This window comes from Vanacampus margaritifer, chromosome 9 (genome assembly GCF_051991255.1).
Source record: "Vanacampus margaritifer isolate UIUO_Vmar chromosome 9, RoL_Vmar_1.0, whole genome shotgun sequence".
Classification (NCBI taxonomy): Eukaryota; Metazoa; Chordata; class Actinopteri; order Syngnathiformes; family Syngnathidae; genus Vanacampus; species Vanacampus margaritifer.
Window position 1 is genome coordinate 23,483,317 of NC_135440.1, and position 27,593 is coordinate 23,510,909.

At 36.4% G+C, this 27,593-nt stretch overlaps 1 protein-coding gene across 2 annotated transcripts in view; it reads right to left on the minus strand.

Moving 5' to 3' along the window:
• LOC144057782 (mannosyl-oligosaccharide 1,2-alpha-mannosidase IA) overlaps positions 1–27,593 on the minus strand; it is a 141,467-nt gene that overhangs the window by 5,699 nt on the left and 108,175 nt on the right. For both annotated transcript variants that reach the window (XM_077575683.1, XM_077575682.1), the window contains 4 exons: positions 9,997–10,091; positions 6,663–6,786; positions 6,390–6,483; positions 3,935–4,050 (listed from right to left, as the gene is read on the minus strand). In XM_077575683.1, coding sequence (XP_077431809.1) covers positions 3,935–4,050; positions 6,390–6,483; positions 6,663–6,786; positions 9,997–10,091 — 429 coding nt within the window. The remainder of the gene's footprint in view (positions 1–3,934; positions 4,051–6,389; positions 6,484–6,662; positions 6,787–9,996; positions 10,092–27,593) is intronic.

Here is a 27,593-nt window from a genome sequence, read left to right on the forward strand (position 1 = left end):
TTATTCACATTCCTGGCGACAAAAAGTGCTTTCTGATCTCTTATACTCTGCTGCCACCTGCTGGTCGTTTTTGTGTGTGTGTAATAACTACCATTGCTTTTTAGCCAGTGGTTCTCAAATGGGGGTACGTGAAGGCACTCCAGGGGGTACGGGAAATTTTAAAATATATTTTAAAAAGTATATGTTAATATTTCTGAAAAATATACGTTCATAAAATGAATTTTATATTCCGTAGGCTATTCAATTTTCAGTATGCTAAAAACACAGAAAACGAGTGAAAGCACTTAGGCCACATTTTTTCCCATCATGCAATGGGGTATTTGACATGATGAAAAAATAGGCTATGTTTCTAGCATTTAGCCTACAAGTTCAGTTATGAATGGATGTCATTTGAATTATTTTGAGGGAACAATACATTATTAACAGGTAATACAATCTGTAAACTGACAACTTTTCATTGTGTCAAAATGTCATTTTCAGTTTTGTCCCATGAAAATACAGAATGACATATTTGCAGTAATGTGAAACATGTGTAGGTGTACCTAATATTGTGGCTTGCGATTCACTGCCATCTTTTGGTTAACATTAGCATACCATTAAAGTGCAAATCTGCAGATTATAAAATGAACACATCTCATCTGCCTTAATGCAACGAGACAAAACGAAGCAATGTGTTTTATAATAATATTAAGACAAGCTAATCAGGGAATAGAATAATTGGGCAAAATGTGCTCTTGTTCCACGCTTTTTTAATTAGCGCCGCACTTTTATTTAAATGCCACGCCTAATGAGTTGCGCTGCGACTTGGACCTTCGATCTGGCTCGCCATAAACACACACACACACACACACAGCTTTTAACTTCTGATAGCAAACACACACACTCGACCCAAGCCATTTAAATCGCACATCACGGGGGTAAACCGGCGCGATTGTAATTAGCGCCCGCGCTTCCGGCTTGACCCTCGTTTCCAATGGCCGTTCATGTTGTTTTTTTTTTCTTGGTATAATTGCAACCCGAGGGAATTTGCTCATCTAGAGCAATGTACATCATTTTTGAGTTTTATTTTTAATGCCATCGTCCTTCTGTCTTTGCCTTCCCCGAAGACCAATCTGAAGAGAATGTCTGGAACAAGTGCGGCACTTCGGCGTAAAGCATCTCGACGCCCACGTCGAGGCAGCCACACACTCAAAAAAAAGGAAAAAAGAGAGAAAAAAAAGAGTATGCATGGAGGTTTGAGAGGGATTTGGACTGAAGAGTCATATGCTAATGCTATCTTTTGTTTTTCATATAATCGAAAATCTCACATCTAATAGACAAATCTGAACATGAAACACTTTTACAATGGGCATTGGGGACACACTTCATTTAAAAAAAAAAAAAAGAAAGAAAATTGTTAAGACAGTTGTAATGAAAAAAGTCAAAATTTAATGACTGAAGTCCGAATTTCATTTTATTTTTTTTAGAATTTTTAAAATATTTTTTCACAGAAATTGTTGTTTTTTTGGGGTGAGAAAACAGAATTATTATTATTTATTTATTTTTTTACCTTATATTTTAAACATGAAATTCAGTATATGTTGACAGAAACATAAACATCCCTGACCTGCATCATACTAAAATTATTATTTTTTAAATATGTAAAATATTAACACTTTAGATTTTGCTCCCATTTTTAATTAGTCTAAACTCAATGAGAATTAAGTTTCATTTTCAAAATAAAAGTTTGATTTTGTGAGGAAAATAACAAAAAATGTAATGATTAAAAAAAAAAGAATAATATTTTGAGATATTTTTGAGGACCTAAATTGATTTTAATCAGGATTTTTTTTTCTTCACCAAAATATTTTATGATAAGATTAAAAGTGAAAAAAATACCTTTTTGTAATGCTATTAAAAGTATCATTTCTATTATCAAAAATTGTATTAAGAATAGATTAAGATAATTTCCCCGTTAGTCATATTTGTCCTAGTCGTGATACAAATACAAAACTGAATTAACACAAGATTACATTCCAAATTCAACAATATTTTTTTCTTCTTCAAGGGATTCCGATTTCAGAGGTGCCACTATTCCATTTCAAAACGTAAAACGTCTGAACCAAAGTCACATTTGAGAAGTTCCAAGTAGCACCTATTAACAATCCGATAAAACCTTTCAAACGTCCTTAAATGTCAAGCTATGCGAGCGCAAAGTTAAACATTTAAAATGTGGCATTCAATGGCCTTATCACATGCTAAATTGGCGGAGAACGAGAAATCCATTCAAATGAGCATACCGAGTGCCGGGAGGTGCGCCGGGTGAACATTTCCATGCGAGTACATATGCAGAGTTTGACAAAGCAGACTTGCAAAGCGCTCCGAAAACGACTTGTATCACACAAACTCATCGCATTTGGCTGCCATGCTCCAACGACAAAAAAACAACGGTTTGCAATTTAGCACCGTCCATCTGTCGACTACCATTAGTACAAATTTGGTAGCAATCCGACAAAATCTCTCGGGTGACTTCACTTTTGAAATTGAGCGTTTTAAACCAAACTGGCCAAAATTTCATTCCTTCAAAACTCAAGTCACTCAAATAAGTTTGCCTTTGAAATAAATAAATTTCCGACATTTGTCTCCAATGCTTACAAAACACTACAGTCACTTATGTTCATGCTTTATGGTTATGTACTCCGGTTATGTATTTCTGGACTAAAGTCTTAGAAAAACTTTACGCTATTTTGGACTGTAGGATACCTTTATCTCCAAACTTGTGTTTGCTAGGTGACCTAACAACAACTGACTTACCACATAAACAATTTCAATCTACACTTGTAGCCCTTACTATCGCTAAAAAAACAATTCTTGTTAACTGGAAAAATAAACAAACTCTGAATATCGACCAATGGTCTAATCTCCTCATAAATCACATTTTAATGGAAAAAATATCTGCCTCAAATAAAAACCAAATATCAAAATTTATAGAAACATGGTCTACGTATATAGAATTTTTTAACCTAATTCAGGTTACTTAATTCTGTCTGTTAGCGAGAGCCACTACATCGTGATAACTTACATTGATGTTTCTGCATCTGGCAATTTATTATTATATTATATTATTAGTATGGGATTTTTTTTTTAATGGGCTTTAGGTGAACTGATGAATACACACACGCTCGCACGCACGCACACACACACACACACACACACACACACACGCACATACACATACTCACCCACATACAAAAAAAGGGTATATATATATATATGTATATATATATATATATATATGTGTGTGTGTATATGTGTATATATATATATATATGTATATGTATTTAAATAAAAAAAAACAAAAAAACATTTATTAAATTTTTTTAATTGATTTGTTGGATTTTTTAAAAAAAAAAAAAAGGAGAGCAATGATGATGTCAAATCGAATGAACAATACTGAGCTCTCCTGTAGAAAAAAAAAAAATGAAATAAATAAATAAATAATAATAATAAATAATCCAGAATGCCCCAAAATGGCTGACTTCAGGCATGGCTTCTTGAGACTTTTTTTTTTTTTTTTGTAGGTCTCCTTGTGACTGGCATATCCACCAAATTTCATGTTAAGTGAAAATGTCTTGAGAGCTCAATTTAAAAATAAAAATAAAATAATAAAAAAAATAATCTGGGGAGTGTGACTGAACCAATTGACAAGCCTGATTAAATATAAACGTATGTATAACCTGGGAGCCAAGCACAGTTAATGAGCTTTTTCTTATTGACACATGCTTTATGAAGCCTACTGGAGAGGGAAGCGAGGATTTGCTTCCTTTAATCTAAGACCCCCCCCAGTCACGCTTGTGGCTTATGAACCAATATCGGTCACACCGCCTAGAACGATCACACACGGAAAGAACAGCTTTTTAATCGCGTAGCATATTTGAGTGGTCGGCGTCCGCACCTCCAGAGCGTTGTAGTACATGTTCTTGGCGTCATCGTCCGTCTTGTCCGACATCAGGTACGACTTGATTAGGTACTCGTAGAAACTGTCCCCCAGCCCACCGATGGACACGTGATCTGGGAGGAACAAACTGTTAGTAGATGAGGTCACTTTGTACGGTATATGAGCAAAAAAAATTAAAAAAAATAAAGACTCTGGTAAGTTTCTTTGAATCCCCAAAATGGCCACTTCGTAACATAATAATGGTGGACTTTAACTTGTCTTTTGGGACATGGCTCCTTGAGCCATGAGGGTCCTACTAATGATTGACATGTCCACCAAATATCATGTTACTAAGTAAAACTGGTTTTGGTTGCTGAATCGTAACTATAAAAAAAAAAAAATAGCACAAGTTTGTCTTTTGGCCAAAGTGACTATAAAATGGCCACGTCAAATCAAAATGGCAGACTTCCTATGTCGTTCTGGGCATGGCTTCTTGTGACTTTTTTTGTGGGTCTTCTCATGATAGACATGCCCACCAAATTTTATGTTGCTAAGTAAAACGGGTTTTGGGTGCTGAATCATCATTAAAAAAAATAAAAAATAGATAAATAAAAAAACTAGGACAAGTTTGTTTTGGCTAAATGTCACCAAAACAGCAGCTTCAGATGATCAGACTTCCTGTGTCTTTTTAGACATGTCCACAATAGACATGTCCACCAAATATCATGTTGCTAAGTAGAACTAGTTTTGGGGGCTGAATCGTAAATATAAAACAAAAAAGTACCACACGTTTGTCTTTTGGCTAAAATGACCATAAAATGGCCACTTCAAACCAAAATGGCAGACTTTCTGTGTCATTCTGGGCATGTCGCCCTGGGACTTTTTTGTGGGTTTTCTCATGATAGACAATGCCCACCAAATTTTATGTTGCAAAGTAAAACTGATTTTGGGTGCTGAATCATCATTAAAAAAAAAATGAAAATAAAACCTAGGACAAATTTGTTTTGGCTAAATGTCACCAAAACAGCAGCTTCAGATGATCAGACTTCCTGTGTCTTTTTAGACATGTCCACCAAATATCATGTTGCTAAGTAAAACTGGTTTTGGGTGCTGAATTGTAAGTATAAAAAAAAAAGTACCACACGTTTGTCTTTTGGCTAAAATGACCATAAAATGGCCACGTCAAACCAAAATGGTACTTTCTGTGTCATTCTGGGCGTGTCTCCCTTTGACTTTTTGTGGGTTTTCTCATGATAGATAATGCCCACCAAATTTTATGTTGCAAAGTAAAACTGATTTTGGGTGCTGAATCATCATAAAATAAAAAAAACTAGGACAAGTTTGTTTTGGCTAAATGTCACCAAAACAGCAGCTTCAGATGATCAGACTTCCTGTGTCTTTTTAGACATGTCCACCAAATATCATGTTGCTAAGTAAAACTGGTTTTGGTTGCTGAATCGTAACTATAAAAAAAAAAAAACTAGCACACGTTTTGTCTTTTGGCCAAAATGACTATAAAATGGCCACTTCAAACCAAAATGGCAGACGTCCTGTGTCGTTCTGGGCGTGGCTTCTTGTGACTTTTTTTGTGGGTCTTCTCATGATAGACATGCCCACCAAATTCCATATTGCAAAGTGAAACTGACTTTGAGGACTGATTTTTCAAACAATATCAATTATTGCAGTCAGGACAGAAACGCGAGTGGATCGCAGTAAGTTCCATTTCCGATTTTGTGTGCCCCCCCCCCCCCCCCCAACACACACACACACACACACACACACTTTGCCATCACAGACAAACTTTTTCAGTGACATTTAAAAAAAGTTTTTGTAGAGCTAATTAACTGCATGTGTACGTTGCACGCAGACTTGATTACGTCGCCGTTTGTGAAGGTGACGCGGCGCCGGAGCATCAACAATCCGCTCGGCTGTCCGTCAAACGCTCCGCTTATTAATGCGCGGCATCAAAGCGGCGCCTGCCGAGCTCCTGCCGCTTTTCGCCTTATTGAAATGATAATGAATTCAATTACTTTGGAAAATTGGATCCTTTCCGATTGACCAGAAAAGGCGTGAAAATGATCAGGGTGGTGAGGAGGGGGTGCCGGTGGTGGGGGGGGGGGGGGGGGGGGATGGGTTCTGAAAAGCAGCCATTCCGCATGAATACAGAGGCTAATTGTTGCTAGTTGTCTGCGTTATCGCACTAAAAAAGGAGCGAGTGTGCGTGTGTGTCTTGTGTGTGCGTGTCAAGGGCAAACACGGCGAGCGGCGTCGGGAGAACATCGCGTGGGAGTCGCAAGAACGCCCCCGCCGAAATATCATATTCAGCTATGAATTTCAATGTGGATTCATAGAAAAGCTCAAGAGTTGCAGTGCAGCCGCAACATTAGGGACACCTGCAGGATGCCGTGACAGCATTTGTGAAATATAAAAGGTGCTGATAATCATGCGACCGCGTTGGCGTAAATGTACGTACGTTGGACCCAGTTTCCGCTGACCGGGCTGAGGAAGTTGGGGTACAGGCCTTGAGGCTTCTCGATCTTATTCAGCAGCTTCCTGATGTTCATCACCTGCACAAATAGTCCAAAAAGAAAAAAAAAATCTAAAAGTGTGATACGTTCAAGAATCACTCAATTGAATTTACGCAAACGTCCTGTTGCCCATATTTGGACCATTTCCTGACAAACCGATAATATCCATCTGAAGTGAGTTTAAACGAAATCATTTGTTCCGGGTTGAAAATGTGTACCTTCTCGTTGTAGACGGGGTCGCCGGAGAGCTCGCTGAGGTGGACGAACTCCAAGTGCAGGGTCCCGAACTCGGCCAGGATGCTGCTCCCGGCCGACGCCCAGCCCCAACCCCAACTGCTGCCACTGCAGCAGAACGTAAAACACGCACACAATAAGCAGCCACACACGCAAAAGGTGCCGTTTTGGGAGCTTGATAATACTCACATTATTATATATGATATGTTATTATTATTATTATTATTTTTAAATGTTTTTATTGTGTAGTAAATGTTGGCCATGCACGCAAATGGCAATACGCAGAAATGATAGTACAGTATGAGATCAAAGTTTAAATGCCGCTGAAAGCTTTCATTACCTCAGCCAAGGAGCCTAAGCCTTTTAACTTTACAAAAAAAAAAGATTTTTTTTCATTTTTTCATACATTTACATGGTACATATTTTTAATGTACCAAATATTGTTTTGTTGAAAAATAATTTGAAAAAAAGGACATTTTAGAGCTATAATTTTAATACCGTGATATTTTTTCTCACGGTTATCATACCATCCGAATTCAATATCTGCTCCAATCAACAACCGGCCTCTCTTTGCATTAAAATTGAAACTGTGAAAAATAATGCTTTCCTGTAACATACGACGGCGTATTAGGGCCACGCATAAGTCTTTTTTTTAGAGAGTGGGGGCAATATTCCGAGAAAAAAAGAAAGAAAAAAGGGCCACTTAATAAAGTCGCAGATTTGGACTTTATAAAGTGGCAAATTTGTGAGAAATAAAACTTGTAAATTTGCCACTTCATTAAGTGGCAAATTTGTGAGAAATAAAACTCATAAATTTACGACTTCATTAAGTGGAAAATTTGCGGAAAAAAAACTCATAAATTTGCCACTTCATAAAGTGGCAAATTTGCAAGAAAAAAACTCATAAATTTGCCACTTCATAAAGTGGCAAATTTGTAAGAAAAAAAATCTTCAATTTGCGACTTCATAAAGTGGCAAATTTTCAGGAAAAAAACTCATAAATTTATGACTTCATTAAGTGGAAAATTTTCTACTTTATAAAATGGCGAATTTGCCACTTCATAAAGTGGCAAATTTTCAAGAAAAAAACTCATAAATTTACGACTTCATTAAGTGGAAAATTTGCAGAAAAAAACTCATACATTTGCAACTATATGAAGTCGCAAATATGCAAGAAAAAAACTCATAAATTTGCCACTTCATAAAGTGGCAAATTTGCTACTTTATAAAATGGCAAATTTGCCACTTCATAAAGTGGCAAATTTTCAAGAAAAAACTCATAAATTTACGACTTCACTAAGTGGAAAATTTGCAGAAAAAAACTCATAAATTTGCAACTATATGAAGTCGCAAATATGCAAGAAAAAAACTCATAAATTTGCTACTTTATAAAGTGGCAAATTTCTGAGGAAAAAGCTAAATACCAATAAATAAGAAATACATGTAGCGTACTACTCGGATGTTTGTGCCAATACTTTTCGGTCTGGTTTTCAAATAAGGAGATAGTATTTGAAATAAGGAAAGATTTTTCTCAGAATATTATTTCCCCAATATTATTCCCTTGTGCAAAAATATTTTCAGTTGTTTAATTTTACTTCCACTCTCAAAAAGATTTTCAGTTAAGTTGTAAAGATGACAAGATCTCTCTCTCTCTCTCTTTTTTTTTTTTAATCCAAAAGCTCACATTTGAACTTTTTCTATCCACTTGATTTTGTCGCTCCTTCACCTCACATGACACCCCGCCTCCTCCCGCCTCCTCCTGCCTCCTCCTGATGTGCAGGAGAAGATAACGAAGCGAGCCAGCAGCTGTCCAGCGCGCTCGGTTGCTTCCCGCCCGACGCGTAAAGCAAAAGTAATGGCCAAACGGACTCTTGTTGTGTTTCAAATCAGTGAAGCCGCTTTTTGTTGTGTGTTTATCAGCCACTTAGCCGGGACACGTTAATGCTTCGGAACAGATGAACAGTCTTGGCCACTTCATGCACTCTAATGCATGCAAATATCATTCAGGCCATTTTTATTTACGCACATGGATTAGCGCCTAATCGAAATCACATCAACACTCCGTTTGTAGCGCTCTGCTACATTAACTGGCAAGCACGCTAAATACTTTTTGGAAGTGTATTCATAGAAAATCGAGCATTTTTGCCTTTGCTGGTGATGATTTCTAAAATGTTTCGTCCATCCATCCATTTTGTAGAGCCCAGAAAAATATTGACATTCACACCTATGGATGTTTTCGGAATGTGAGAGAGTACCTGGTGAAAACTCACGCCAGATTCGAACCCAGAACCTCTCGGCTATGAGGCATACATGCTAACCATTAGCAGTTGTTTTTTTTTCAAATTATTGTCATTTAAATGTTCTGAGTTTTACATCTCAGGGAAAATATGTGAACACGCACAGGAAGGCCCAGAGTCGAACACGGAACCTCAAACGTGTGACGCAAACGTGTTAACCGTATTTTTATGGTGCCGTTCGGTACATTTCTACTTCCTGTTTTTGTTTTCATTGATCGTACCCTCAGCCACATCGTAGTCAAGTCTGTTTGTAATGTTTAACTGAATGAAGACATAGACCATCAAGTTAGCTTATAGCGCAAGCTAGCTGCTATTGAGCTAAAAGCTATAATTATCAAAAATAGCGCAATGGGTGCTACAGAGGAAAGCACACCTTCATCATGGGTTCCGTGTTAGCTATTTTTCAGTTTGTTTGTTTTTTGCATCAATTAATAAAGCATTTTTGTTCTATTTGTGTGTAATTCCACTATCAGCCACTAGATGGTGGCACACTATTGTGTTTAACACTAAATCTAAAAGAGCGCAAACACAGGTATATCAAGCTCAGCCTCATTTTTGCTAAAGTAACTCACTGCAATTACCCTATTTTTAAAAATATATATATATATATATATATATATAATAATATTACTATTAAAAATTAATTAATTCTGATTACAAATTTTTATCGCCTGACGCCCCTAATTTACAATCATTTTTTTTTCTCTTTAAAATCTTTTCTTAAAAAAAGAAACTAGTGAAGTCGTGCGATTAATTACAATTAAAAATTGTAATTGCCCGGTGCCCCTAATTTTTAATAATCTTTTCTTCTTTTTTTTTTTAAAAAAAAGGAAAAGATTAAAAAAATAAATAACAAAAGTGGGAAAAAAAATGTTAAACTAATAGAAATAGTTCAAATTAATTTTTGACGTCTACAGCCGTCATTGGCAGTGAACGAGTTAAATGCAATATGAATCCCAAATGATTTTGTGACTTGCATATTTCATGGCTGGCTCGGTGACTACTCGGTGCTGATGCTCACCTCCCCAAGTTGATGACTCCTCGCGGGATCCCCGTCGGCGTGTTGAAGGCCGGGAGCAACTTTGCGCCCAACTCCAGTACTTTCGTCCTGAACAGCTGCAAGCACATGACAGGGAGAAAAAAAAAAACTTAGATGTAGGACAAGTGATCCTCCAATCGTTTTTCGACACCAAATGTTTCTACACCATCAACTATCGAAATCCAACTGTCGCTGACATTGAAGCCAACGACATTCCAAAGCAAACTTGTCACTTTAGGACGCTGTCCCTTTAAGAGAGCCCTTTTTTTGGGGCTCTCGACTCTCGGCCGAGGTTGAGGCCAAGCTAATGGCTCATCAATCACCAAATGGTGCGTTTAGTGTCCGGGCACAAAAAGCGAGGCGAGTCAGGTGTGATATTGAAGAAGAGGGACGGACGCAAGCGCAGGGAAGAAAAAGCCTCACAGGCAAACCCGTGGATGGGAGATCAATGGCAGGGGAAAAGGAAAGTTGGGAAAAGTTGGGAAAAGGTGCGATGGTCAAAAAGCTCAGAAGACAATTTTGTATTGTGCTTTTTTTTTGGTTCCCTTTGAAGGCTCTTGTTATTTTCTTTATTAAAATTCACACAATGTTCTCTTTCAGCGCATACTGAGTAAAAATTATTTATATTATTTTACTCAGCTGTCAAACGATTACATCTTTGAATCAGATTAATCACATGTTAGTATTTTGATTAATCGCGATTAATCGCTTAATTAAAAAGGCTTTTTATCAACAACAAAAATTGCCCGCCAAATTTAAAGAGCACATTCAGATTGTGTTCATTCTTACATGATTAATGCGATATTGTTTTGTGATTAATTCATTAGTTAACGCTTTAAATTTGACAGCAATTGATTAATCTGTTGATAACTTAGAGAATTGGGGGGGGGGGGGGGGGTTAGGGGGGTAAAATAATATTTTGAGAATTCTACAAAAATTATGCAATTTTTCAAGATATTGTTTTCATTCTTTTTTTAACTGTATGATTTCGTTGTAAAAACAGAATATATCAGCCATTTTTTTTAGGATCTCTAAAAATGCAGGTTATGTTTTGCAATTTTTCAGGAACTCTGAAATTTTGTTTTTTTTTTTGTATCTGTGTGGGACAAAAAACAAAAGAATTTTTTTTTTACATGCTAACTATTAGCAGTTGTTTTTTTTCAAATTATTGTCATTTAAATGTTCTGAGTTTTACATCTCAGGGAAAATATGTGAGCACGCACAGGAAGGCCCAGATTCGAACACGGAACCTCAAACGTGTGACGCAAACGTGTTAACCGTATTTTTATGGTGCCGTTCGGTACATTTCTACTTCCTGTTTTTGTTTTCAATGATCGTACCCTCAGCCACATCGTAGTCAAGTCTGTTTGTAATGTTTAACTGAATGAAGACATAGACCATCAAGTTAGCTTATAGTGCAAGCTAGCTGCTATCGAGCTAAAAGCTATAATTATCAAAAGTAGCGCAATGGGTGCTACAAAGGAAAGCATACCTTCATCATGGGTTCTGTGTTTGCTATTTTTCAGATTTATTATTATTTTTGGTCCAGTGATTTATTATTATTTTTGGTCCAGTGATAACGTATTATATTTTGAGAATTCTACAAAAATTATGCAATTTTTCAAGATATTGTTTTCATTCTTTTTTTAACTTCATGATTTCTTTGTAAAAACAGAATATATCAGCCATTTTTTTTAGGATCTCTAAAAATTACAGGTTATGTTTTGCAATTTTTCAGGAACTCTGAAATTTTGTTTGTTTTTTTGTATCTGTGTGGGACAAAAAACAAAAGAAAAAAAAAAAATTTCAGTCTTGATACATTTTTCAAATTTGTAGGATCTCTAAAAATAACAAGATTTCTGTAAAACATTTAAAAAATTTGGCAGCGTATGTAAATTCTCAGTTGACATTTCTCGCCCAGGAAGTTTGTTGACAATGAGCGAGACAAACACTCCAACAGATGCAATTAAAGGTCAAAACTTGCTTGGTGGAGGTAAGAGCACGTGTCTAAATATAGCACCAGGCCATCAATGGTGGTAGTTTGCTTGTTTGGAGACGACATGATTGATTACAGTCTGCTCGCCCGTCTATTCCACGCCCTAAATTAAAGGCTCGGCAACGGCGCCGTGGGCCTCGTCCGCCATTCCCGAACTTAATTAAACTCCCGCCGCCTACTAGTCGCCCCCCTGCGATGAAGAGCTATCGTCATCGCCATCATCCCCCGGTGACATTCATGACTTGTATTTATAGCCGATGAGACGCGACGGCCGACGGGCAAGACCCCCGCGCGATGGTGCCGCTAGGACGCGAACGGCTTTTTCCATCAGCTCGGAAAGCGCTGGAGCGACCACCCGGGAAAGGAAGCGCAAACAGTGTCAGGCCCCGGCGGAGGGACGAGGGCCACAAAGCAGATTCGGGCTGCCACTTCTGCTTAGCTGCGAAAACACGGCCTGTCTGCTTCGACTCGCCTCGGGGACGTGCGCGGAGGCAAAAACCACAAGGAAGGACTCGGACCGCCGCGGCTTCTTCACTGGCGATTCTTATCAAGAAAAAAATAAATAAATAAATGCTGGCCTTATTTCAAAGTATCGAGTACTAGGAAAGGTTGCCGATACCAGCCATCGATACTTAAAGCTAAAATATATACAGTATATTAGGGGTGTGAATTGCCTAATACCTGGCGATTCGATTCGTATCACGATTCATAGGTCACGATTCGATACCGATTAATCTCGATACGAATCTATGAATTGATTATAGCGATTTTTTAAAAACTCAAATGCATACAATGACTAAAAAAAGATATGCATCAAATACTAAATAATAAGCAAATGAAAATACTGAAGCTCATAAATTGTCAACTTGATATTCACTTGTGCAGAGTATGGGGTTTATGTATTGTGTGTGCGTGTGCGCGCGCACGTGTGCTCATCATGTGACTTGAAGTCTGTGTGCCACAAAATAAAAAAAATTGGATTTGAAAATAGAGTGGATGACATTTAAAGTCTTGTCTGATGTCTGTGGCTGAAGGGAGGGGAAAAAAGCTACAGATAAATAATTCCAATTTGGACTGTCTGGGCCTCAAAATGCCCCCCCCCCCCTCCCCCAGGACAACCCCCCCCCGCTATCTGTCCTGTACAGGCTCGCCACACTCCTCATGTACGCCTTTTATGTCACTTTTCAAAAACAATCTCCAAACGGATTCAAGTCAGTTAAATGGCAAAAACATGGAAAAGGAATTGTGGACTGTGAATTCTGCCTAGCAACAACCGACCAATCAGAATGAATGAAAGTACAGACAATCGATTAATTAACAACTTATCGATTATCAAATTAAGCGACAACCAGAAAAAAACTAAACCCTAAAACATGTTTTTTTTTTATATTTTAAAAAATACTGTGAAAAAAATCAGCAAAATAAATTATGCAATTAATATTAGAAAAAAATAAGAAACATTAGTCAATAAAAAAATACTATATAATCAAATGAAATATGAAAAAATAAGAAAGTAAAAAATAAGCATAAAAATGTTAATAAAAATAAAAATAAAATAGGTTTACAAAAATAAAGTAGTAATAAATTAATTTTGTCCTTCATTTAAATATTTTTTTATTTTCTTCATTATACCAATTATATTTAGATGTATTTAAACGTAATTTAATATGATGTAATACCTTAAAAATTCTCCAATTAGTCTGAAGTATTTTATTTTTATCCCACGCTTTCATAATTTCGTATGAGCTTTAAAAAATAATCATTGTAAATGTTTTAGTGCGTTGCCGGAGCTGCTAATGAACTTGTCACGTCAGCCGCCCGAGCCTCGTGCTTTAAGAAGAAGAAAAAAAAAAAATGAAATAAAGATTACTCTGCATAATTTATGCAGCGCAGCCTCGCCGGCGAGCAGATTCACTAAATTAGAGATGGTTGTGGCCCGGGCGGTAAAACCCAAGAAGAAGAAGAAGCCACCAAAGCCCAATTTGGAAAACAAACGAGCGGCGACGGACGGCGAGCTTGCTTGCTCCCTTCCGCGGCGCGGCGCTAAATTGTAGCGCATTAGCGCCATATTGCGGCCTTGAACGCTCGCTGGCGTGATGATCGCACCAATAAGAGCAATGACTTTGTTGTTTAGAAACAATTAAGGCACATATTGCGTATCGTTATATTCCTATTATACAGTATGTAGGGCCACAATAACACTGAGAGTGATCATTATTGCTTTATAGCCTGCTGTATAATAGCCAATTACCTCCAGCAAGGCACTTGCTACCCGCGCAAGGATTTCATGGGCTCAGTCAGCATGCGTTCTTCCATGACGTTGCGACTTGGGTTTCTGCAAGTCCCGCCTTCCTGATTCCAAACCGGCCTGCTTTTGAAGGCAGCCTTCATGTCAATCATCCCCCAAAAAAATTCTTGAAACACAAAACTCCACTCTACTTACTCTTAACATATTCACTGTCAGCCGATTTCAAAGCATTTTGACTGCTCTTTCAAGACCACGAGAAATTCTGTGTTCTGTGACGAAGAAAGCGCCACACGCTCTTCTTTCCCCAGAACAAACCAAAAAGTTTGTTTCTAGCTTTTTTTTCCAATTTTCTCCAAACACTTCAGAGAAAGTGAGTTTTTTTGTGAAAAGAAATCGGTCAATCAGAACAATGACATTCATAATTCATGAACTCGATCACCGCCGTTGACGGTTATAATCGTCAAAAAATCATTTGAACTATTTCTATTAGTTTAACATCTTTTTCTACTTTTGTTAACAAGAGTATAGAAACCTAGATTTTTAAAATTGTACATTTAGAACAGATATGAAATTTGTGATTAATTGTGAGTTAACTATTGGGAGTCATACGATTAATTACGATGAAAAATTGTAATCGCCTGACGCCCTGAAATTTTTATTATCTTTAAGTCACGATATTGTAATTAATCGCATAACTTCAATAGTTAATTTACGATTAATCACACATTTTATACCTGTTTTAAATGTAAATTTTTTTTTTCTAGGTTTTCATACTTGTTAACAAAAGTGGAAAAAAATGTTAAACTAGTAGAAATAGTTCAAATGAATTTTTGACGTCTATAGCCGTCAATGGCAGTGAATGAGTTAATAATCATCTTGTCAAGCAATTAAAATTTTTAATTGTAATTAATCGCATGACTTCACTAGTTAACTCATGATTAATCACACATTTTATGTTTTAAATTTACAATTAAAAAAAAAATTCTCTAAGTTTTCATACTCTCGTTAACAAAAGTGGAAAAAAATGTTAAACTAGCAGTGAATGAGTTAATAATCATCTTGTCAAACAATTAAAATTTTTAATTGTAATTAATCGCATGACTTCACTAGTTAACTCATGATTAATCACACATTTTATATCTGTTTTAAATTTACAATTAAAAAAAATGTCTCTAGGTTTTCATACTCTTGTTAACAAAAGTGGAAAAAATGTTAAACTCATAGAAATAGTTCAAATGAATTTTTGACGTTTAAAGCCGTCAATGGCAGTGAATGAGTTAATAATCATCTTGTCAAGCAATTAAAATTTTTAATTGTAATTAATCGCATGACTTCACTAGTTAACTCATGATTAATCACACATTTTATATCTGTTTTAAATTTACAATTAAAAACAATTTTCTCTAGGTTTTCATACTCTTGTTAACAAAAGTGGAAAAAAATGTTAAACTAGTAGAAATAGTTCAAATGAATTTTTGACGTTTAAAGCCGTCAATGGCAGTGAATGAGTTAATAATCATCTTGTCAAGCAATTAAAATTTTTAATTGTAATTAATCGCATGACTTCACTAGTTAACTCATGATTAATCACACATTTTATATCTGTTTTAAATTTACAATTAAAAACAATTTTCTCTAGGTTTTCATACTCTTGTTAACAAAAGTGGAAAAAAATGTTAAACTAGTAGAAATAGTTCAAATGAATTTTTGACGTTTAAAGCCGTCAATGGCAGTGAATGAGTTAATAATCATCTTGTCAAGCAATTAAAATTTTTAATTGTAATTAATCGCATGACTTCACTAGTTAACTCATGATTAATCACACATTTTATATCTGTTCTAAATGTAAAAAAAATTTTTTTCTAGGTTTTCATACTTTTGTTAACAAAAATGGAAAAAAATGTTAAACTAGTAGAAATAGTTCAAATGAATTTTTGTCGTCTATAGCCGTCAATGGCAGTGAATGAGTTAATAATCATCTTGTCAAACAATTAAAATTTTTAATTGTAATTAATCGCATGACTTCACTAGTTAACTCATGATTAATCACACATTTTATATCTGTTTTAAATTTACAATTAAAAAAAATGTCTCTAGGTTTTCATACTCTTGTTAACAAAAGTGGAAAAAATGTTAAACTCATAGAAATAGTTCAAATGAATTTTTGACGTTTAAAGCCGTCAATGGCAGTGAATGAGTTAATAATCATCTTGTCAAGCAATTAAAATTTTTAATTGTAATTAATCGCATGACTTCACTAGTTAACTCATGATTAATCACACATTTTATATCTGTTTTAAATTTACAATTAAAAACAATTTTCTCTAGGTTTTCATACTCTTGTTAACAAAAGTGGAAAAAAATGTTAAACTAGTAGAAATAGTTCAAATGAATTTTTGACGTCTATAGCCGTCAATGGCAGTGAATCAGTTAATTTTTTTTTTGCTTTTGCATCGTGTCAAACTACAACACAACATAAACAAGGCTGAGAAATCGCTTCTGATGGCAAAATAATCATTTGTATCTACAGTTATACAACTACGAAATAGAAAACCACACATTAGCAAAATTACACCTTTAACAGAGACGAAGAGTTTTTTCTCTGTGAAGCTGGAGGTGTAAGAACACAGTAACTAGACAAGAGTGAGAATTACACTCCAATGCATTTATAGACAATGAGAACTCTCCTTGAGACCAAGCTTGAATTTAGATTGTCAGCCTTTTGTGCCGCCAACGACCAATCCCTGGTGGACCAGGACAAACGTAAAGGAGACGGATTCTCCAGTGGGCGAAGTGCGCGGAAGGACACAAAGCATATGGCGTCGACTTCCATCCTCCAGCAGAGGTGCGAGTAACGGCCCCCGTGCCAACCAACATGACAATGTCATTCTCTCGTCTGATTGGTCCCTGACCTCCGGTTGCGCACTGTTGCCATGGATCCCAAAAAAGGAGAAGCAGCGCTAAACCCCCCATCCCGTCTGTCAGGGGCCGGGGTTGAACATCTCGTGATTCCGCTCATTTTCTCAGCGGGGGAGGTCGGGGTGACATTCCCCCGTCTCGTACACGCGGTTGAGCTGGGTTGCAAAGAGGATTGTCGTTGGCGGCGGGCCGGACGTGCCTCGTCGATTCGAAGGTGCGCAAACTAAATGCGAGAGCAGCTTTGGCTTCCAGGCGGCAGCTTGAGGAGGTTCGCATTTGAAATAAATCCAACGGAGCTGGTGAGAAAGCGGGTCGTTTGTTTTAAGGACAACGGACAGGTGGTTTAAATGACATTTAAATGGCATGAGACGAGGCTCTTACCTTAACACTTGTAATCTCCTTTTCACCCAACCCTTAACTGCACAATAAACCATCATTTCACCCCTTAAACAAATACTAAACCCCTTTTCATCTCCTTAATCCTTCACCCTGATCCTTAGATTTGCTGACCCTAAAACTAACCCACAACCAAAATCCTGAACTTCATTTTTCTAAACCTCTCACCCCAATAATAACATCCCAAACCTAACCTTAACCCTGTTAACTCATTCACTGCCATTGACGGCTATAGACGTCAAAAATTCATTTGAACAATTTCTATTAGTTTAACATTTTTTCCCATCTTTGTTAAGAGTATAAAAACCTAAAATATATATATTTTTATTGTACATTTAGAACAGATATAAAATTTGTGATTAATCGTGAGTTAACTCGTGAAGTCATGCGATTAATTATGATTAAAAAATGTAATCGCCTGACACCCCTAATTTTTAAATCTTTTTTTCTTTAAACAAAAGACAAGATTATTAAAAACAAAAAATAATTATTATTTTTTTAAGAAAAAAAGATTATTCAAAATAAGATTACATTTTTTCTTAATTTATTGCATGACTTCACTAGTTAATTCACGATTAATCACAAATTTTATATCTGTTTTCTTACTCTTGTTAAAAGTGTGTGTGTGTGTGGGGGGGGGGGGGGATTTAAACTAAAAGTAATAGTTCAAATGAATTGTTGACATCTATAGCCGTCAATGGCAGTGAATAAGTTAATTAACCCATCTACTACTAACCATTCTAACCCAAACACTTGAACCTCATCCCTTGATCCTATAACAAATTCAAACCCCATCCCAGAATCCTAAACCTTATACCAAACCACTAACCATTACACAAACCATTTAACCGACCACAATAATACCCCCCCCCCCCCCTCCAACTTTATCTGTAATTATTTTTTATCCTAAAACCTCTAAACCCGAACGTAACCCCCGAAAACAGAAAGCATGAACAACACGCTTAGTCACTGAGGTGATACCTGAGCACATTCAGGCTTTCCGGGAAACTTCCTGAAGATGTTTAGACTTGTTTTTCATACTGGAACATGACATCGTTATGTTGGGAGTAAAATGAACAAGAATACGGAATTGCACAAAGAGCAATGATGACATCAGCACCAGTCGAAATTTCGAGCCACGGGCATCAAGAGGCCACGTCGATGACCATGAATCATTTTGACACTTTTCTACACAAGAGGAGCACTAAGAGGTGCGAACCATCCGAAGACACCCCGAAGTCTCGGAGGCCGAAGACCACCAGGCGGAATATTCCTACTAGATAGTGAGTAATGGCGTCTGATATTCCCCGAGAAGCCTCGAAGGACGTGGAAAGGGAGGCCTGAGGGGTCCTCCGAAGGAATCCTCAAATGTCAGCGCTCATATATATTGCACGGGCCTCGACTCCTTTTTTGATGCTAATTAAACCGAGCTGCTCGCCAAGACGGAAAAAGCAAGGTTGCGCAGAAAAGTCACGGACGGCTGGTTAAAGAATGCGACCTGTGACCGTAGGGAAAAGCGTTCGATTCCCATTAAATGCCATCCCAGGCATCAAGAACTTAACAATTAACCCTCGAACCGCAACTATAATCCTTCTGAACATAAACCTACGCAAGAATGGATAATAACCCCATCTCTTTAATTAGACATAACCCCGCTCATAATCCTAATCTCTAACTAACCTTAACCCCCGACCCCCACAAACCCTATACCTTATCCTAACTGCAACCCCGAAATGCTATGCCTAAGGCTAACTACAACCCTTCCAACCTTTACATTACTACCACCCTCTTAAACCTTCTAGCTAACCCCTAAACCCTTCTAATCTTAACCCCTGACTATAACTAACTCATCTTCTCGATTTAGCCAAACCCTATTATTATTATATATTATTGTTATCGATATCAATATTGTCCATTTGACCGGTAAACAAAAAAAAATTCCAACCTGTGACCGAAGGGCAAACGGTTTGATTCCAATTAACCCCTAAACCCTTCTAATCTTAACCCCTGACTATAACTAACTCATCTTCTCGATTTGGCCAAAACCTATTATTATATATTATTGTTATCGATATCAATATTGTCCGTTTGACTGGTAAAAAAAAAAAAAAAAAAAAGCAACCTGTGACCAAAGGGCAAACGGTTTGATTCCAATTAACCCCTAAACCCTTCTAATCTTAACCACTGACTATAACTAACTCAACTTCTCGATTTGGCCAAACCCTATTATTATTATATATTATTGTTATCGATATTAATATTGTCCATTTGACCGGTAAACAAAAAAAAATTCCAACCTGTGACCGAAGGGCAAACGGTTTGATTCCAATTAACCCCTAAACCCTTCTAATCTTAACCCCTGACTATAACTAACTCATCTTCTCGATTTAGCCAAACCCTATTATTATTATATATTATTGTTATCGATATCAATATTGTCCATTTGACCGGTTAAAAAAAAAATAAAAATGCAACCTGTGACCGAAGGGCAAACGGTTTGATTCCAATTAACCCCTAAACCCTTCTAATCTTAACCCCTGACTATAACTAACTCATCTTCTCGATTTGGCCAAACCCTATTATTATTATATATTATTGTTATCGATATCAATATTGTCCGTTTGACCGGTAAAAAAAAGAAAAGAAAAAAAAGCAACCTGTGACCGAAGGGCAAACGGTTTGATTCCAATTAACCCCTAAACCCTTCTAATCTTAACCCCTGACTATAACTTACTCATCTTCTCGATTTGACCAAACCTTATTACATATTATTGTTATCGATATCAATATTGTCCATTTGACCGGTAAACAAAAAAAAATTCCAACCTGTGACCGAAGGGCAAACGGTTTGATTCCAATTAACCCCTAAACCCTTCTAATCTTAACCCCTGACTATAACTTACTCATCTTCTCGATTTGGCCAAACCTTATTATATATTATTGTTATCGATATCAATATTGTCCATTTGACCGGTAAACAAAAAAAAATTCCAACCTGTGACCGAAGGGCAAACGGTTTGATTCCAATTAACACTTAACAGAGTCGTGCGGTGCAACATCACAGCTTCAGCATCTCGCTTCGAGTTTATTTTGGGATGTCGGCATTCGTTCGCAGCTAACCGGAGGAAATGAAATGAGGCTCAGGCATGTGCATCCAATTCCACGGAGATGGAAGATTTAAGCGGTCTGAGGCGTCAATTCCGACACTTTTGATGTGCCGCCCTCTGGGGGGTGGGGAGGTGGTGGAAAGGGGGGGCAAAGAAAGGCTGAAAGACCAACATGAGTGACATTGGTGTCGTCTCTGATGTAGAAGCCATTTATCACATTTGTCAGTTTGGTACGATAAATTATACATTTGAAGCACACGGTGGCGGAAACATGAGAATCGAAAGGTTAGATTGACATTGCGGATCTTAAAGCCAGATTTGGATTGAATGCCTAAATCTGACATTTACGTAAGCATGAACACGGACGTAAACAAACATGATGTTGTCTAGCAAGAGCATCAACATCGAAGTCTGAGAGGAAAAAAAATGAAAAAATATTTTGTGATATAAAAAAAAAGTCATAAAATTCATCAAAAAATACAGATTAAACCTTTTTTAATGTGAGTTGCCCAAAAAAAACTATATAAACAAACTACTGTAATAATAAATAATAATACTTAATAAATAAAACTAATATTGTGGCAATCCAACAAAAAACATGTAGCTACAGATTTTATGACTTGTTTTCAGGTAAAAAAAAAAAAAATCTCAAAATGTGCCCCAAAATTTGCAGCCTAAAAAAAACTAGCATCCATCCATATACTAGCTAACATTAACCAAATAGTGAATTCTTATGAAACCTAAATAGAACAAAACAACCCCCCAAAAAATGATGTGAAAATTTTGCAACACAGTATATGACTCCTACTGCTTTTCTGTTATTTTGCATCATGTTTTTATTCTGAGCTAACACGAACAACGACGACGATCATAAAAATATCAACGAAAAGGTGAACTTAAGCTATAAACATTCCTCCTTAAAGGAACAAGCGCCACTTAACCGTACAACGTGCTGTGAAAGTCACCTTGTTGTTAGCAGCCATCCAAGGCGGCAGTAGAGTGACATCAGCTAATGTTTTCAGACGTCCTTGAACGACTTTGGGGTGGGGGGCTGTTTGGGTTGGGGGGTTCACATGTCAGGTAGTGTCGCCCTGAATAACAGTCAACCCTGCACCACCACAAAAAAGTCGAGTGCAGTCATTTTGTGTTAAAGTCACTGGTCACTGTGGTGACACCAGCAGGACAAAGTCACTTAAGGAGCATGTTTATACCCAAAATAAAACAGGAAGTCGGCCATTTTGGATTGAAGCAGACACTCCAGACAAATTCCAAGGCAAGTACTTAAGTGCACTGGTTCTCAACACCGGTCCTCGAGTACCCCCTATCCAGCCTGTTTTCCCATGTCTCTCTCAGCCAACACAGCTGAGGATCGTTATCAGGCTTCGTGCAGATCTTGCTGATTAGCCGATCGTTTGAAACACCTGTGCTGGCTGTGGGAGACAAGGGGTACTCGAGGACCAAGGTTGAGAAACACTGCTTTAGTGAACTCTTAGTGTCATGAACAAATGCTAAATTATTGTGGGCGGAGCATGGTGTTCAAAGTTTTAGGATTTTTTTGGGGAGGATTTTGTAATGTAAAAAAAATAATAAACAAAAACAGCGTCACACCCGTTTCACTAGTTGGGTTTCCATCCACCCATTTTTATTTTAATGCAAAAATAAACCGACATTCGAAAAAGGGCCCAAAATTCACAAAAAAAGTTTTTACGCTTAGAGGGGGTGGATTTTGAAATAAAAAAAAAAGGAAAATGCTAATATTAGCTATGGAAACAGGTTTTGCGAATAACCGCTGGCAAGACCGGATACACCTCTCACGTTTTGATCGGACCTTATGTCACACGTACGTTTGTTGTCCCAAAACAATGTCCGATTATAAAGTAAGGTATGTTTGGGGGGAATCTTTTTGGAATTCATCAAAGAAGCGAATATTAATGCTATTTTAGATGTACAGCAAACAGCAAAGAAACGCTACAGTTTATCAAGAATTACAAAAGAAAATTCATACGATGTCATCGCATGGCGCAGTTGCTTCCTGGTTGTCTTCTTCTTTTAAATGACTGGTGGATTGCATCTCTATGGCGTATAGCGCCACCTACAGCGGCGGAGTCCCCTCTCAATATTCGCAAAAGAAGAACAGACGGAAATGGGCATAAGTCGCATGTCCGCTTTGCGCACTTCCAGTAAATTTGCAAAAAAAAAAAAAAGAAATCGGAACAATTGCCTGACATGAAATTTGGAAATATGACATGGGGGGGGGGGGGGGTTATTTCAATGACCTTTTTGCCAAGTCAAAATCTCCTGTTATGCTGGCAGATCATAAATCTTTGGTTACAAAACATGACTTATCTCAGTACTTTTTGTAGTTGTGATGTCATTACTTTCTGCCATGCTGTTGGTAGAACGACATCAGGTTCGACCCAGATGCTGCTTCCGTGCATTATTATCGCTTTTGGATGAGACAAATCATTGTTAATTAAGCCATAAAATCCATCATGAAGTGCTTCAGTTGTGTTCTTGTGCGTTAAGTCGCTGATTGACGGCGCTGAAACGCACTTTGGCAGCACAACAGAGTCATTTCCAGTCCTAATTTGCCGGCGCGCTTGCCAGTCACTCGCCTTGGCCGGCCCGCATCCGGCAAACGCACGTCTGACGGGAAAAACAGAAAATCAAGACTTGTTTTTTTTTCTTTCTTCGTTTTCACGCCCATCTCCGAGACGGCTTAATTGGATCAGCGCAATCACTGGAATCAAAGTTGAGACGGGTTCGGTAAGGCGGGAAATTAGCATCCGGCTCTGATTAGGTAGCGCCGGGGTGAGCGAGCAGTGATTGCGCATCTGCAGCCAGAAGAGAATACAAAACTTTCAAGACAAAAAAAAAAAGGGAAGAGTGACCGGATGAGAGGTCACCATGTGTTCAATCCTGCGCTGTAATGGGAATGCCGCTCTCCGTGGAATTGGGCCCAAAGAACACTTTGCGCGATGGAGGCGGAATCGGCAGCAAAATGAAGTCGCGGGGGGAAAGCGGGAACGCCGTCAGAATTGGGCCATTGGAGAACGGACGCGTTCCGTGGGAGGCTGCCAGGCGGAACATCGCGGCTCCTGAGACGCAATTACAGGTTGATGACCTCATCATAGTCACATTTTTTATTTCCGACGAGCAGATAGTAAACACCTTTTGTTCCTCGTCTCACAGGAAGTGACTCCCATGAATGGCTCCGCAGAGAAATGGAAGGACTCGAAGGAAGAGGGAATATTAGCGCCGATTGCCTTCTTTTTCTCTTTCCTTCCACAAATACGTTCTATTCAGTTTATGGTCACAAGTGTTCCGTCGAGTGCTGAGTGAAGAAAAACACACAAACAGGCCTCGGCGCACCCAAAATGGCTGACTTCCTGTTGAATTTCAGGCATTTGTGATTGAGACTTTTAATATGTCCTATTATAGTTTGTGTTTATCTGGAAAATTTTATGGTAGGGCTGCTTGATTAAAAAAACAAATATTAATCACAATTAGTTTGGTAATAATTGCCACTCATGTGTTTTTTGGTACAAAACAAAATGTTTAAACATGTAAAAAAAATATTAAGACAAATACATTTATTTGAAACACTCTAATTATGCAAGTTAACATTTATTAAATTTGTCATTTTAAAATTAAAAAAAGGTGCAAATATATAAATTTAAACAACTCAAAATTAGTATTAATAATCTTTTATTTTTGTTCACGATTATGCAGATTTTGTTATTGTGGAGAGTAATAATTGAAATTGTAATTGAATTTCGATTAATTGCACAGCCCTATTTCATGACTTTTTTTAAAAACTCATTTGCTCCCAAAAACGTATAAAAATGTTATATTTTAAATATTGCCATGGTCCCAAAAAACGTATTTATACATTTTTATACATTTCTTGTTTTTGTTTCTGCTCTTTGATGCAGCCTCTGAACTACGGGTGAAATCTATGGTAGCTATTACAAAAACGGCCAGCAGGTGGCAGCAGAGTATAAGAGATCAACCAGGGTCGTGTTACAAAAAAGCAATTTTTTTGCCCACAATATAAGAGTTATTAAGAGCTATTTCATGAGACTTTTTTTTAAACTCATTTGCTCCCAAAAACGTATAAAAACGTTCTATTTTAAATATTGCCATGGTCCCAAAAACGTATTTATACGTTTTTGTACATTTCTTGTTTTTGTTTCTGCTCTTTGATGCAGCCTCTGAACTATGGGTGAAATCTATGGTAGTTATTACAAAAACGGCCAGCAGGTGGCAGCAGAGTATAAGAGATCAACCAGGGTCGTGTTACAAAAAAGCAATTTTTTGGAGTATTTGTGAATAATGATGAAACTTAGCTATATTCTAATGCTTATTGCTGCAAAACGGAAACAGATAGAAATATACTTTTTTTCCTGATGAAAGAAGAGACTCTAATCTTTCTTTGTTTTATAGCAATAGAACACAGTATTCTTCTGTAGGCCTTGCAATCAGTCAAAATCCAATAAACCAGTCGGGAGCGAAGGGGGTTGCTTCAGTGAAAACGGCTGCGAGTGAATGAGTTAAATTTCCAGGGGGTTCTACTGAATGATCTCCGACGAGGACCCCTTTAATACATATTCTTACACCAAGACACACACATTTGCAAAAATTGGTGAAGCTTTCACAAAGTCGATTAGTATTTAATGCACACAGTTTAAAAATATCCCCAACAGTGCACTAAGATGCTTAAACTCAAGGCCTCGTACACCTTGTGGTTGCTTGCCGTCATGAAGAAGGTATTCAAAGTGTCATGGATAAAGCTGATAAAGCGCCCTCCTGCATATAGGAACATTTTTCAGACGAAAGGAGAAAAAAAAGACCAGTTCAGCTAATACACGCATCACCCGGTTGGGAACGGGGCCAAGGAGTGTGCGTGTTAAGCTTGTGCGCATATTAACCCACATATCACACATTTTCCCCTCGTTCACCTCAAAATGTCAAAATGCAGAGTAATCCTATTTCTGGCCATGTCCACAAAAAAAAAAAAAAAAAAAGACAGCTTCACTCGCTGGGAGTGTTAACACAAAATCCTCTTTGTCAAGATCATATTCACCTTTCCACTGGCAAGGAAAGCAGTATTTTCTCCGCAGGTATGGAAAGAAAGCCTTTCAAATCTGGCTTGACAGGTAAATAGCAAGCAAAACCTTATTATTTACCAACTCCAAAAAAGTGGACTAAAACACTTTCAGATAGAAATAATACAATAAAATAGCATCTGATGAAGAGACCATATGTCAATTTAATATTTTTTTTCAAAACATCGGGTGGGCATCTCATCACGTCAGCAGTTTTCGTTAACACAAGCGATATCGACAAGATCGGACAGTACGGCTGGATGATCTGATCTGATTTTAATCGCTGTTTAACCCCTAAAAGCCGGTTGAATTCTTAACCCGCCGTTGACTAACCGGCCATCAAATATGCGTTGTTCAAAAACATGGTTAGTCACGCTGTTAATTAACGGCACCGTCAAAGTTCACCGTACCGTTTACGTCACTGGTTAGCACCGATATATCCCATAATTCCTCTTTTTGTTTACTTCCGGGTCAGCGAAAGAAACGACCACTGGCACTTGCCGAAAAAAAAGTAGGAACTTTTCTGCTGACGAAGAAAACATTATTCAAACAATGGTTGAAGCAATTTATTTATTTTTATTATTCATTATTTTTAAAAACAATTCTAGTGTGTGTATTGTCTAATATTTTTGCCAATATTTTTGTAGCATATAATATTGCACATTTTTGTCTGATTTTGTTTCTCATTTTTTGCGTGTAATATTTTGATAGAATTAAAAAATATTTGTCTTGTTTTTGTATTTACACACTTCTAATGTGTGTGTTTTTCATCTAATATTTGTAATTATTACGAATATTTGTAATTTTAAAGTATACATTAATTATTACTATTTTAAATTTTAATTAATAATAAAATAATTATTCTATTTAATTTAAATGTATTGATTTATTTTACTTATTTTTAGTCTAACATTTGTATTTTTGACTGATTTGTATTTTTTTGAGTAATATTTTGACAAAATAATTTTGAATTATTTGTCTTGTTTTTGTATTTACATACTTCTAATGTGTGTGTTTTTCATCTAATATTTGTAATTATTACTATTATTTGTAATTTTAAAGTATATATTAATTATTACTATTTTAAATTAAAATTAACAATACAAATAATTATTATATTTAATTTAAAAGTATTTATTTATTTAATTTATTTTTAAGTCTAACATTTGTATTTATGACTGATTTGTATTTTTTGTGCAATTATTTGATAGAATAATTTTAAATTATTTGTCTTGTTTTTGTATTTACATACTTCTAATGTGTGTGTTTTTCATCTAATATTTGTTATTATTACTAATATTTGTATTTTTTTAATTATTTATTTATTATTACTATTTTAAATTAAAATTAATATTATTTTTTTAAATTATATTTAATTTAAATGTATTTATTTATTGTATTTATTTTTTTGTCTAACATTTGTATTTTTCAATGATTTGTATTTTTTGTGTAATATTTTGGTAGAATAATTTTAAATTATTTGTCTTGTTTTTGTATTTACATACCTCTAATGTGTGTGTTTTTCATCTAATATTTGTTATTATTACTAATTTTTGTAATTTTAAATTATTTATTATTACAAAGTTAAATTAAAATGAATAATACAAAAAATAATTATAATATTTAATTTAAATTAATTTAAATTAAATAATTAGCTGCTATTCTTAGTGCTGTTGCCGCCTTAGTTAACAAAGTTTGGAACAAGATAACAGTGCCATTAAAGTTAACGGTCGGTTAAATCTACTTAACCAGTGGTTAAAGGTATAAGAGAGTTCTGGAATTGAAATTTCTGATTTTAATTCATT